Raw genomic sequence first — 15,491 nt, forward strand, 5'->3', positions numbered from 1 at the left:
TCTGCAACCTCAACGGCCAGCGAACCTCCTGCAGGTTTGATAATAGGTTACTGCATAGCTTCTAGCGATAAAAAAAGGTTTTCAACATTTTAACATCACGAATTTTAGCAATTTTTTGATGGAACTTGCAATTGGTTTTCAACTTTTTAAATTATTTTGTCATTTTTAGGTTCCTCCAACCTCAAGGGCCACCCAACCTCCATCAGAGTTTGATAATAGGTTACTGCATATTTCCTAGTGGTAATAGAATGGTTTTTCAACATTTTACCATAACGAAATTTTTGCAATTTTTTGACATCTGCAATTTTTTCAAGTTTTTTGAAAACTTGCCATTTTTTTAGGTTTCTCCAACGTGAAGGGCCAGCGAACCTCCTCGAGCGTTTGATAAATACTGCAGAGGTTCGAGATGTGGTTGAATGTTTTTCAAGATTTTAATATCAACAATTTTTTAAAAAATTCGCAATTTTTTCAAGTTTTTCTAATCTTTTTGAAATTTTTAATCATTTTCTGGCACCAGGGTCCTAGTTCTCCTCCAAAGTTTGATGGTAGGTTGTCGCATAGTTTCTAGGGTTAATGGAATGATTATCAATATTTTATTGACTCCAGATTTAACAATTTTCTAGCAATTTAATTTTGTCAATTTTTCGGAAAACTATCATGTTCTAAGTTAGTGGATCTTTATGAGCCAGTGAAACAATTTAAAGCTTGAGATAGGGACACTGGATTGTCTCTTAAGAAAATGAAATCGTTTTGAAGATTTTAATAAATTGAATTTCATCAAGGTTTTGATAAAAATTTGCGATTTTCAAAATTTTTGAGTATTTTTGTCCTTCTACAATCATTTCTGGCCAACGAAGCTTTTCAAGCCAAGTAATTGAGTTACTTGACATCAATTCAGAGAAAAAATAGTTTTGAATATTTTCACTGCAAAATCTGGAAGCTTTTTAAATTTTTGCAATATTTTGCAGTTTTTAATTTCTCTTGAAAGCAGTTCATAGCAATTATTGTAAACGTGTGTGTCCTTTTTATTCAAATTTTTTGCTTGGCAATTTTGCGCTTTTCTTCTAGAACATTCTTTAACTTCTCAAGTGACTTTTCACGCTTTCGTTCTCCATTTTTGAGTGATCTCTAGTGCTCCGAACTTGCTAATATAAAATCGGTTGCAGCATAGGAAAAGTAAGTGACTTGTAGCGCATTGGTTAGTGCGGTTGGCCATGGAGCGAGAGGTCAGTGGTTCAAATCCCCGTGGAGTCAAAGTTTTTTTGCACCCATAAAGAACAATTGGTCTAGACTAAAGACCATGAATTAAATTACCCCGCCTGTCGTTCAAGAGCAATTCTTCCGACCTTTGTCGGTTTACGTTTTAAAATATCAGTTTTTCATTTGATTTATTTACTAAAAAGGCTAGAAAACTAAAAGATGCAGAGTCAAATCAAGCTAAAGCTAGCCTCACTAAACTGTGGCTAGCTACTGACAAAGCCAACCGCTCGCCAGTCATTTGAAAGCAATTCGTCCGACGTTAGTCGGTTATGTTTGTAAGGTTAATCGGCAACTAATTTGAGAACCTTATATTACGCACCGATTGTTAAAAGTGGTTTAATGGTGCCACCCCGCCAGACCGAATTCAGCTATGATCAGATAGGCTCATTAATCGTCAGTCAGACTCGAGCGCGTTTTAAGCAGTGCGCCGCTCGTTAGGTATTCGTTTTAAAGCTTTTAGCACGTTGCTTATTTAACGCACACCTCAACCTGGGACATATTTTGATTCGAAGTCCAAAAACAAACGGTTTGGGTTGTGGCGGGGTATTTGAAACAGGTGTGATTTGTAGAACTGTTTGTACAAACATATGGATGATTTAAGGGATCTATTTTATTTCGCCCCCTTCCCCCCACTTTGTTTTACGCACCCCAGTTACAAATTATGTGTTGCTATATAGAACATTACTATGAGCAAATGTTGCACTTTCCACCCGGGGGGGGGGGGGGGGTAGAACAGTGAAAAAAATGCCCACTAAGTTGACTGGGGGGGGACAAAATAGATCCAACCTGAGCAACCAAAACAGACAATCTGTGCAAAAGAGAGCAGGACGAGGATTCCGGATGTTCGATTTTCTGTTCGAGTACTAGAATGATATTCGAAATGCGAACATAATTCAAAACTTCTCCAATTCCCCGAAAAAAAACACCAATTTGAAAGTTGTTATATTGTACGTATTTGTTCGGACTGAACTGTAAAAAGTATATCAATGCGTTGTAACTTCCGTTTTGTTGATTGATCTTATCTGTGTAAAAAGAGTTTAATGTTTCAGTTACATACAAATATATTATTCAACAAGGAGGCTCCACAATTGCGTTCACACAATGTTCCGACCCAGCTCATCCACATTGTATGCTTAATTGTCTGCAAATGAAGTACAGAGAGGATACTTTTAATATAAAACAGAGAAGTAGATTCTCGAGGATACTTGAGGTTTTCTCAAATATGGGCACAGATGATAAAAGTTGAAGTTTTTATGTTTCACTAGCATATAAGAAACTTGAAATGGGCAAAAATTTGGTTAGACAAAACATCAAGCTTATACAATTCCTAAATCAAAATAAAAGCAATTTCATCAAGCAAACATCTTAATTCGCCAATCAAAAAAATGATTTCTAAACCTGATTTCTAAACCTACCCAATTCAACTCCGTCAAATATTAATCGAACAATGAATGACTTGTATAGTAAGAGTAGCTTCTGATTGTAAACAAAGCAAATGACCCTAAATACACGAGAATAGGCAACGAAAGCAAACAAGTCTAAAAAAACTTTCCTTCCGAAAAATATTGGTGCCAAAAACATCAAAAACTTATCACTAAAAACGATATGTACAAGGCGCTTTCTTAGTAAATCTACAGCAAGATTACCTGAAATACACAATTATTAACAAAAATGAAAACTGAAAAACTGCAAAAACTCTAAAATTGTTGAAGTTGTTTGAAAATTACTGACGTCAAAGTTAAAGGAACACGTAACCATATTTCAAATACTTTGAGAACTTCACACATTACTATTAAAATGCAGCTAAAATTGTTTCCAATTCTAATAAGCAACCAAATGCTAAGAAACCTTCAATGCATATAAAAATTAACAAAAGATTTGAAAAATTCTACAATAGAGGTGTAGGACACAGCAGTATTTAGAGGTTATTATATCAAGTATAATCATATAAGGAAAAGTCAAAGCGTTCAAAGTGAAATCGGAAATGTAGAAGTCATGATTTGTATGTAACCACGTTTTAGCTTCATAAGCTTTGTTGATTGTCTATATTACAGTTGATTTCTCGATATGCTTCCATTACAGTAAAAATATATACCTAATGTTTTAAAGGGAAAGGCGTATTTAGATAATAAGTTAGGATTCCCCTACTCCTACAATGGTGACCCTTAACTATTAACTTACGCCTAATACGGAAGCTAACTACCTATTTTTCCCTCATGATAATCAAAATCAAACTTAATCGTTTCATTACAAAAAAATTCGAGTCGAACTTTACCTTTGCTCGACTTCTTAAATTTGTTTCCTTTCCGGGGCCCCGTTATTTTTTTCGCATTACCGGTTTTACGGCGATGGATGGTTCGAGGGGTAGCCCGGTAGATACAGGTTTGGGGGGTTTCGGTACGGTAGGTTTGGGTTCGGTAGGTACAAGGTTTGGTAGGTAATGGTCAGGGTTTGGTAGGTACAGGTTCGGGTATGGTAATAACAGATATTAGTATGGCGGGTACAGGTATAGGTACAGGTTCGGGTGACGCTGGAGGTTCGGTAGGTACAGGTATAGGGGGGACAATTTCCATCGGGATCCTAAACTCTAGCTGGAGCAATTGATCCAAATAAATTGCTCGCTCAACAACATATAGCTTCAGGAGGCTATGTTGGAAGAGTTTCTGTGAAACCTCCTGTTTCTACAGGTCAAATTTTGGAGTATGGTTCCGTCAAATGGAATCTCAATTCGTCCTTGCCGGAATAACAAATGATGAAACAAAATTTTAGCACATACTTGCTGCAATTCCCGAAGACGTTGCAATCAATCTTCCAATGGGCATAGACAATTATCGTGACATTAAGGAACATATCTGCGGCATATTCCAGAAGTCAAAACAAGAAATGATTGAAGAACCCCTGGGAATGATTTCATTGGACGGCCAAAAACCTTAATTGTTCTTAATGAGAATTCAAAGAAAGCTTGCCGAATGCAACCTGACCTTAGATGACGATGTCATAAAGCACAGGTTAATGCAAGCAATGCCAATTTCTGTTAAAACGGCACTCTCAGCACACCTAGAACTTCCCGTTGAACAGTTTGCCAAATTAGCTGATACCATTTACAGCTACTCAAACACCATAGTCGCCACACCTACTCCAAACGTATTCGCAGCCTCAGCACAACAGATGCCAACAAGATCATTGTACAATCAGCATTCAACAAAAAGCAACCAACCTATTAACAACTCAAAGTCTAACATGTCAATCGAGAATACACATAGACCTTTCACAGCAGGTCAAAGGCCAAAAATTTGTCGTTATCATCTCTATTTTGCTGAAAAAGCAAAATCATGTAAACCTTGGTGTCAGTGGCCAGGACAAAAGCCCAAAAACATCGAGCCAACGTCTCGACCAAATTCTCCAGCAAATCAGTCAAACTAGTAACCCCTAGTTTGTGTGCGGCAACCTCTGGGGGAAATCTTTGCATTCGCATAGCCGCGAAATTAGGAGACAGTTCTATTGATTTCATAGCAGACACTGGTTCAATGACTTCAATAATTATGCCAAGTTTTATTAACACAAACTTCGTTACTCCTAATTTAACAAAACTTAGAACAGTCAATGGAGATGCAATTAAATTTTTGGCAGAATGTCATTATCAATTTCAATTCCTTCTTTGCGACGAACATTTCCTTTAACATTCTTTTTAGCAGATGTCAAAGACAATATTCTCGGCTTAGACTTTCTGAATGAATTCAGAACAACAGTTAATTGTGACAACTTAATTGACAACTTAACAGGTCTTTCTAAGAGACAATCTTTAACACCAGTTGACAACAGCCACTTATCAGTCCAGGTTGTTAAAGATAACTTTTCTTCAATTAAAAATGATAGACTAAGAGCGATCATGGAAAAATGTTCTGATGTTTTTGGTGACGTTAATTTTGGTTACGAAGCAAAACAAAAGACAGTCCACAGAATTGAAACATCCGGGAAACCAGTTTTCTCTAAACCAAGACAGTTGACACCAGAAAAACTAAAAATCGCCAAAACTGCTTTCGATGAAATGCAACGGCTTGGTATAATACGACCATCCAAGAGTCCTTACACCTCACCTTTGCATATGTTTCCGAAGGAAGAAATTGGCGATTGGAGACCCTGCGGTGACTATAGATCTCTAAATCACATAACTATCGGAACAGTTATCCAATGCCTCAACTTTCAATGGTTGAACTTAATGACAGAACAACTTTCAGCAAAATTGACTTGGTCAAAGCATACCATCAGATACAAATTCACTCGGATGACATAGAAAAGACAGCCATAACTACACCTTTTGGTTTGTTCGAATTTATCAGAATGCCATTTGGTCTCGAAAATGCCGGGAAAACATTTCAAAGATTCATTTACGAAGCTGTTCAGAATATGAAAGATGTGTTTGTGTACTCAGACGACGTATTGGTAGCATCCTCTGATATTGAGTCGCATCTTGAAACACTTGAACTCCTGTTGACAAGATTAAATGAATATGGCTTGCGTGTAAACCTAACCAAGTGCAAATGGCTTCAAGCAACTGTCGATTTGTTAGGATTTGAAATTTCATCTGAAGGAATTCAACCACTTGCTTCAAAGATTGAAAGTCTGATTGGTTTAGAAGAACCGAAAAACTACAAAGAGCTCCGAAGAATAATGGGAATGTTTTCTTTTTACAGGAAGCATATTCCACAAAATGCACAAATTATTGAGCCTTTACAGCAACTTCTTAATGAAAGTCAACCAATAAAGAGAAAAAGAAGAATCAAAAACAATTTGGTTTTGCATACCATTGAACCCACTTATGATTGGTTTCACCAGCATTCAGAATCTTTCAGTAAACTTAAACAGGCCTTGAGCAAATCAGTACTTCTTCACCGTTTATCACCAGATACTACCTTGCCATTAACAACTGATGCGTCAGAAACAGCCATTGGTGCAGCTCTTCAGGAGGTATCTAGTTCAGAAAAAAAACCACTAGCATTTTTCTCTAGACGCCTAAGTCAAGCAGAACGCAATTATAGCACATTCGACAAAGAATTGCTTGCAATTTATGCTGCCACTGTTAAATTTCGTTATCTCATAGAAGGCAGAAAAACTGTTGTCTTCACAGAACACGAACCTATAGCTTGCACTTTTCGTCGAATTAGCGCGTCCAATAACCACAGTCCTCGACAAGCCAGACAGATTTCTTTTATAGCTGAATATATAGATGAAATTCACCATTTGTCCGGTTCGGAAAATATTGTTGCCGACTGTTTATCTCGTCCTCCATCAGTTGATACTAAAGAACAATCCCAAATCGTATCCGGCGTCTACATCGACGTATTTGATTTGCCAGAAGTAGCGAAAAGACAATCAGAAGATTTTCGTACTCACATGATAAATGAATACTTGAACGGAGTACAAGAAGTTGATATTGGCAAAGAAAAACTTCTCTGTGATAAATCTGTTGCTCCACGACCTATTTAACCTCCGGATTGTCGCTTTCCTATTTTCAGCCAGTTCCATGACTTATGTCCTCCTGATTGGAAAGTTACGAAAAGGATGATACTAGCCAGATTTACATGGCCCGAAGCTGGTCAAAATATCAAATTTTGGTGCAAACAGTGTTTACAAGGCCAACAAAATAAGATCTCAAGACATATAAAACATAGGACATGCCAGTTTAATGACGGTATTACCAGGTACAGCCATATACATTTAGATTTAGTGAGACCACTTTCTGCAGTTCCAGATTCTCCTTATAGTTATTTTGTAACATTTACAGACAGAATGACAAAACGGGTGGAAGCACAACCTGTATCATCAACTACAGCTGATGTCATAACTGATGCCTTCGTAAATTCGTGGTTCTCTAGATTTGGCGTGCCTTTGTACTTAACAACAGACAGAGGTTCTCAATTCGAAAGTGAACTCTTCGAATGCTTAGCAAAAACTATTGGCTTTTGTCGGCTAAGAACAACTGCTTATCGTCCTCAATCAAACGGTCAGATAGAAAGATTTTATAGCACCCTTAAAGAGGCTTTAAAGTCGGCTAAATGCGATTGGCTCAGAGCCTTGCCTATTGTTCTGTGGAATTCGAATTAAACCTGACGAAAATGGAATTTGTGCACTATCAGCCACCACTGGTCTTGATGTTCTAATCCCAATTTCAATAGTCAACAGTCAATTAGAAAAACTGTCATTTGAATATAATCGCCAGCTACAAAGTCATCTAGACCTTTTAGTTTTCACTTCGGAGAGAAAAAAAATCAAGTTTAAAAGACAATGTCTTTATTCCAAAAGAACTTTCTATATGCTCTCATGTTTGGCTACGCATTGATCATGTGAAACAACTATTAGAAGCTCCATATTCAGGTCCACATGAAATAGTCTCTTTCAATCATGAGTTGAACACAGCCCAAATAAAAGGGAATGGTTTGATCCAAACAGTTAGTATACAAAGGTTAAAACAATGCAAATTACCTTTAGCCGTTAAAGAGAGCAATGAACCAAAAATTTCTACAAAAGTGAGCCAAATTAACAACAATGTTGAGACACAATCAATTTTACAAGAGCGCTATTGTCTTTGCAATGAGCCATACAATCGAGCAATGCTCAAAGGTTGTAACAAAAATTGGTTCATTGAATGGTTTCATTTAGATTGTGTTGCCTTAAGAGCACATCCAAAAAGCTCATGGCTCTGCTCAACCTGCAAAAGCCCTCTTAGTGTCAAGCATGTGCGCATAGATTCTGATAAATTGAGCAGTGATTGAACAACTTTTTCTTTTTGTTAACATAATTGCAGCTTTTATTTTAAATTTGCAGATTCAGTTTGCAACATTATTCTCCCCATTTATATTTTTTTAGGTTAGTTATTACACTTTTGTCCCCTTGACTCCCCTTTGAATTGTCAAAAATCATAGCTGCTGTTATTTACAAAAGTTAAATATTCGTAAAGGCAAGTTTCTTACTGAAAAGAATAAAATTTCCCCAAAATTTGGCCGATTTTAACAACATTTTCGCTATTATTTTGTCCTCTTACATGACTAAAAATTGGCCCGATTCTGCATATTTTGCTTTTTTAGTAACCAGTTATTGACATTAAAACACTTTATTTGTTTTATTTCTTTATTTGCTTACCATTTTTGCTTATTTTTCATTATTTTTGACAATTTTGGTTATTTTAGGTTTTTTTAGCTTATTTTACTATTGGGCGACGTGGACAACCTACTGGGCGATCTGGACGAGTTATGGGACGATGTGGGCAACCTATGGGACGATCTGGGTATTTTTTTGGTGGATATTCTACGATATTCGGGAAATTTTGCGAGTTTTGGTGGTTATTCTACGATATTCTGGGTATTTTGCGAATTTTGGTGGTTATACTATTTTTGCGGTGTTTTGGGTCTCCGACACTCAGGAGGGGGAGATATGTAGGGCACAGCAGTATCCAGAGGTTATTATATCAAGTATAATCATGTAAGGAAAAGTCAAAGCGTTCAAAATGAAATCGGAAAAGTAGAAGTCATGATTTGTATGTAACCACGTTTTAGCTTCATAAGCTTTGTTGATTGTCTATATTACAGTTGATTTCTCGATATGCTTCCATTACAGTAAAAATATATACCTAATGTTTTAAAGGGAAAGGCGTATTTAGATAATAAGTTAGGATTCCCCTACTCCTACAGAGGACCAACTCAATGTGTTACTTTTCAATCTGACAGTTTTATTAAAAAAATTGATTACCAAAGAAATCACTACTTCCCAGTAAATGAATAGTCGAAGTCAAAAAAATGGAGAATAATAAAAGTCATTAAATAGAGTGAATTAATTTCTAAAAGAGAGCACATACGACATTTAGTTAATGAGAAAATTTAGCAGGTTGACAAAGAACGACAAATAGGGGCCAAACTTCAAATTCTTCAATTTCCAAAAACAAACAAAACTATTGTTATATTAGTCTTTAATTATCAACTGATATCATTCGAACGGCTAAATAACTCTTTAGCAGAAAAGCAAGGGAACCTGTTATGAGACTGAAAGATACGAAACGAAAAACAGGCACGGTAAAACTCCTCAGAATAAAAATTCAAAAACTTAATTGATCAATTCTAACAATAGCATACATATAGTTTTAATTATATAATATACGTTTTGTTTAAAAATAGTTTATGTTTATAATGCTTTCATAAGTCATGGATTACAGTAAAACATTTAGAGAAGTCAATGATTTAAATACCAACAACTTTACGTCAAGACAGCATTTGATTGCCAGCAGAGCTTATGAACCCACATAGGTGAAAAAAACATCATGTTGACGAAGTCCACAATACTTTTCGCGAAGAAATCAAACACCAGCTTTTTTCAAAAATCTTAGGAAACGAGGCAGCTAGATCAATAAAATTTAGTCAATTGACAAAAATAGTTATTTGACAAAATATTTTTTGAAAATTATTGAAATCCAAATTTGAAGGAAACTTATTCAAACATCAAAATCGTTAAACAGATCATAAAATTTACTGCCATTGAGCACTGAACACCGCTTTTATAATACACCAAAACAAAAAAACAAAAAAAACGTAAATGCAAACGAAAAAATAATTGAAGGTAGTTTTTAAACAAAAAAGCTGAAAATAAACCATCTCCTATTAAGTAATATTAGATATAAACCATAAAAACTAATCCATTTTATAACGCTACAGCGGATGGAAAATCAAATTTCTTTTTATTGAGTTTCAAAGCTGATCTTCCAGACAATAAAAAAAATTCAACAAAGGAAAAATTCAAATTAAGATATTTTCCGTTCAAACAGTTAAAACGAAACTATGAACACTAATTTTATTTGTTTTTACTTCGCCATCTGGAGGTGCGAACTGACAGCATTGAAGCAATAGCTTGCAATCGAACAAGTCAACGCCCCATTTGGGTGGAACTCGAAAACTCATTGATTTTTGAAAGTATTGATTTGCCTATAACTTTTAACCATGAAATGGAGTTTTGCACGCTTTAAATTATGCCTCATTAGAAAACCAATGAGTAATGTCAGCAATTACTAAAGGACCTAGTGAGATCCTCCAGACTAACTGACAAAACCACAAAAAGAACAACAAGGAAATTGAAAACTCCAAAACCACAAACCATTGATTGAAAGCTTTCAATACATTTTCATAGCCAACAGTTTATTCATAAGAATTACAATTAGCACCTATAATTGTATATCAGACTATATGTTAACACGCCAATAACCACAAAAAAATGTGCAAAAGTAAAATTTTGACTAATCTTGTTTTATGAAGACTATCAAAATCAAAGAACCTATATACCGCCGACTGATCGATTCCAATAATCGAATATACGCACCTTCAGATCATATTTTAACTTTAGCATCATTAATGAGCAGATTAATATAAAAACGGAAAAAAAACAAATTAAACAGAGCTGCACGAAAAAAAAAGCAAGAACCAATTAAGTTAATAATCATTCACTTCGGCGCCTTAGTTACTGTTCCAGTTGAACCAAAATCCCATTTCATTTTTTATCTCTATTTTGACACCAAAACTTTGACACATATCCGAAGCATTTTCTTGTAAAAATGTGACTTCATTATTGACACAAAGCATATTTTTATCTATTTTATCAAAGTACAACAAAGGTCGGAGCAAAAAAAACCCGATAAAAGAGTGAAATTCGAAGTAAACTTTTTTATTACTTATTCTGCGGTTTTTATAAAGATATTAGTCAAAAACTCTCTACAATAAAAAAAACAAACAAAGTTGAGCAGATACTATCTCCGCTCACTATGTGGGATCCGAAGAATTTTATCATTGTATCATCATATTATGTCATATATCATATTAATGATATAATTTTATCAGACCTTTCCACACTAATTTAAATATGTGGAATATCAATGTATTTATTTACCCGAGATCAAATAACATCGCCCAAGCTTTTCATAACTGGGGAAAAATTTGCACAGGAACGCTTTTTCTAGACAAACCAATATAGTAATCAAAGTAATCTTGCTTCCTTGAATAAATTTTTTTGAGAAATAGGATTTTTTAGGACTTCTGTCGAACAAAAAAAGCTTAAGGTTCAGTTGAAAAAGTATCTACTTTTGACTGTCCTAGAATCTACTTGATATAGTTTAAGTGCTGTAACAGTGGTGCTCTTCTGCTCTCTTGAAATATCGTCCTTAGTTTATAACGGGTCTAAGTTATATCTTTTTTGAGCCGCCAAAAATTATGTAACACTCAGAAATAAAACAAAATCCATAAACCCAAATTGGTTGAATTGTAAAAAGTCTTCAATGAATGAAGAAAGTTATAGCTTCCGAAAAAAATTAACGAAAAAGTGAAAACATCAACAATACAACAGAAAATTAGCCCCCATTTTAAATAAATTTTGTCAAAAAAAAATTCAGTGACAAGTGAAATTGAAGCGGGATATAAATTAAGAACTTTCAAGCGGCAGATTCAACCAAAAATCCGCAATTTCTTTTGTAATTGTTAAGATTATATAGCGTCCAAGGTTTTTAGAAATACGTTGCAATTTTTCTAAACGCGTGTCTTTTCATTGACATATTTTTGCTTGACCCTTTTCTTAAACATTTTGATTTCACTTCTCAAGTGGCTTTTTCACGCTTGACTTTTTATTTTTTGAGTGTTTTGACCTGCGCGCATTCAGAAAATAATGCATGCAGATTAAGACCGTTGCTAAAATCAAACCGATTGTGAGCGAAGGCAGTACATAGCCGAAAGATAATCGAGAGGACGCGGGTTCCAACCCATCCGTAGTCAAGAAAATTTTGCTCCATAAAATGTTCTCTATCCTGACCGGTCCTTCGATAGCAGTTCATGTCACCTTGGTCTCTTTATGTTTTTTTTATTGAGAGTCCCCTCTGACTATTGCTTGCGGTTAATATAAGGCGATTAAAAAATCAACAAAATCGGAAACATTGAGGAGTTTTAAACGCAAATAGATTAAAACTAATGACAGACAAATATGACAGTTTTCGTCACTTCATAGTGCTGTGTTGAACCACTGTTGAATGCACAGAATTACCCTCAGTAACCGGCAAGAACAATTCTGTACAGTTGAAATTTGTTGCACCAGAGATGCAAATGAAAGAAAAATAAGAATTTTTCTCAGCATCTGCATTGCTCATATCCACTGGTGGGTGATATGTGTTCACTGCAGCAATTTATACATTTGTAGGAATGCCATACAGAATGTACAATTAACAGATTTTACAATTGTAAGGTTGTTCATTTGTTCGCATAAATAATAGTTGTAGATTAATAATTATACACTATAAAAAATTGACCTCGCTAAAAATGATGGATTTCACCATAATGGACGTAAAGATCATTAGCTAAAATATCTAGAGTAAGCAAAACAAATTTTTTTAAAACGAAACAAAGTTTAGGAATTCTTTAGAATAAACCTTTTTGTTGATTCCAAGACCTCAGTTTCATTAAGCTGTACTTGTTCATTTTGTGGGAATTATTTAATATTTTCACCAATTACTATCTTAAAAGGGATACGCTAGAGGTCTCGTATATCAAAATTGTTACCTTTTTTACTTGATGGTTGGTAGTTTACTGTATTGATAGGAGCGAAAACGTTTTCTTTTTCAGACTCATTTTGAACACTTGCGTTAATCAGTCAGTTATAACTTCCTCGTTTCACCTTCTTTAAACAACCTATAGCCTCCTTTATGCAGTTCCTTTACGCATTTTTTTGCTATTTATCTCATTTGTAATTGACAAATGAGACCTTTTAAAGTAGTGTTTTATAGTGTTGAGTTTTTTTGTTTGATAAGTTGATAAGAAAAGAACAACAATTAAACTGACATCTTGAATTGCATAGGCAGTGTTTTTGTCTATATGCATCTCTTCTGCTTCCATTTTGATGTCATTGCTAAAATAAAAATTCAAAAATTGCGGTACAGATGCATAGGGAAACCTTAACTGTTTATACTTCTGAATGAGGCAGGAAACATAAAACAGGTCAAACAAAAGCTGAACCTGCAAATTGTTTCCAAAACTTCTAAATTTTAAATTTTCTGATTTGGTTAGATTGGTTTCATTGAAATTTTAAGAGTTTACGGAATCTGTAAAAACATTATGCTGCCATTTCAGCCATCTAGAATACGCTAACGATCAATATGCGTTAACGAAAGTTTTGGAGAACATTTAAAAATCCATCTTTGTTTAATAACTCTGCCCGTGCTATTGTCGTGAGAATCCAAAATTAGTAATGAAAAGCTATAATACAATGCCAAAAATTGAATTATCCGCCTGATGTATAGAGCCATAAAAACCAAAAAAGGAAATGAAACAATAAAAATAACTCTGTTGATTATACTTCTCGGTGTCAAAGTGGTACTATATATAGATGGTACCAAATAAATAATCAGAAACTAGCCAACTGAAAAAAAAATTCAGTGGATTATCAAGCGAAGAGAAATTTGGGAGCCTTTTGTACCTTTAAATTACACATTATCAGGTGCGTGCTGAAGACCACACTGCTAAAACTAGAAAAATTTGCTAGAAAAATTTTTCTAGTTTTAGCAGTGTGGTCTTCCACACTAGAAAAATTTGCTATTTATCATCGACTCTATCTCTATTAACAATTAACAGGCTATGATGACAATTCTAAAAACATCCCAAGTAATGGCCCTTCTTAGAAAATTATTCCGAAAAATTTCAGAAGACTTCAGTATTTCTGAAATTCAGAAAATTTTCTGAAATAACTTAATTTAGCAAAAAATTAAGACATGATCGACTTCAGTAACAAAGTTGAATATGAAAGTTAAATAAACAGACGTGATAAAGAAAAACTAGTGATTAAGGAAAAGTTGGTAAGTAACATGACACAAAATCCAAAAGGGACTGGGAAAGACTTAAACATAGAGATTAATGTTGGAAAAATTGCTCTCGAACGACAGGCGAGGAAATTTAATTTAGGGGCTGTAGCCTAGATAAATTTCTCTTTATGGGTGCAAAACAGTTGCCCACGATGGGATTCAGACCACGGACCTCTCGCTTCGCTCCCTCACCAGAAGCACTGCCCACTCGGCTATCAGGCCTTCTTTTTACTAAGCTGCAGTCGATTTTATGTCAGCAACAAGCTTTACTTCGGAGTGAGAGCAATAGGGATCACTCACAAATGAAGACCGAAAGCGTGAAAAAGTCACTTTAGAAGTCAAAGAATGTTCTAGAAGAAAACCGTAAAAACGATCAAGCAAAAAATTGGATAAAAAACCAACGCGTTTACAATAATTGCTATGAACTTTGTTCAAGAGCAATCAAACAAAATTTAGTTCTCATCAAACGATGAGGTTTATTCTTTTGGATATCTGATACGTTCCAAAACATTAGGGCCGCAATACAATTAAATATCTTAATTGTACTAAAACGAAAAGAAATCTGAAAATTAGATGGTAGTCTTTGTAACGACTTAGACCTGAAACCACAATATGTTTTTCTATATATGACAATTGAACGAAAAAATAGGCACTCAACATAAAACAAATCTAATTCCCACAAAGTACATCTGTTAAAAGCCACCCGATAATGTGTTCATTCTCAGGGACCTGTTTTACTGCTTTCAATAAGCCTGAAATATACTTCCTCACGGTACAGCTATTTGATTTCCCGATCCGCCTCAATTTTGGTCATGTCTAAATCGCAACTCTGGGCGAACAAATTGTTGAAAATAGTGGACAAAATAATAATAACTTGGCCTTCAGAATCAAACGTTATTAATTCAACATCAAAACATTACTTAGATCTGACGGGTCATCAACAGGCTTTAAAGAGGCCTAGTAATCCAGTGATGCCTCGGAGAAGTTGAAAGATACTGCCAATCACTGCCCTCAAAAAAGACAGCTCCCCAATACAATTGAAACTCTTCTAATCGCTAAATAAAGCAAGAAACAGACAGTAATAGCATCGTTCCGCAGCTATTGGAATTTAAATACAGTTGGTCAATTGCCCCAATTCAAAAACTAGGAGATTTTATTAATTCGCCATTCAGCATTGAATAAATTTGAAGCCCTGTGAGCTTCCTTAATAGAACTCGAGAGAAGGTTGCGATTAGTCAGCTAAGTGAACAGTTCAAAGCTCAGGCTCTAAAACTTTTCCTATTGAAGGAAATGGTTCTTTTCAAAAGCTCTAATTCGATATAAAATTGTTGATCTAAACATAATCAGGCATAATAACATA

The 15,491-nt window shown here is 34.9% G+C and overlaps 1 protein-coding gene across 1 annotated transcript in view; it reads left to right on the top strand.

The window, feature by feature from the left end:
- LOC142351638 (uncharacterized) overlaps positions 1-1,937 on the top strand; it is a 53,248-nt gene extending 51,311 nt beyond the window's left edge. The window contains exon 7 of the mRNA XM_075403776.1: positions 1,830-1,937. Within this exon, the coding sequence (XP_075259891.1) occupies positions 1,830-1,937 (108 nt within the window). The remainder of the gene's footprint in view (positions 1-1,829) is intronic.
- Positions 1,938-15,491: the final 13,554 nt, after the last annotated feature.

Source organism: Convolutriloba macropyga, chromosome 13 (genome assembly GCF_964194025.1).
Source record: "Convolutriloba macropyga chromosome 13, txConMacr16.3, whole genome shotgun sequence".
NCBI classification, from domain to species: domain Eukaryota; kingdom Metazoa; phylum Xenacoelomorpha; order Acoela; family Convolutidae; genus Convolutriloba; species Convolutriloba macropyga.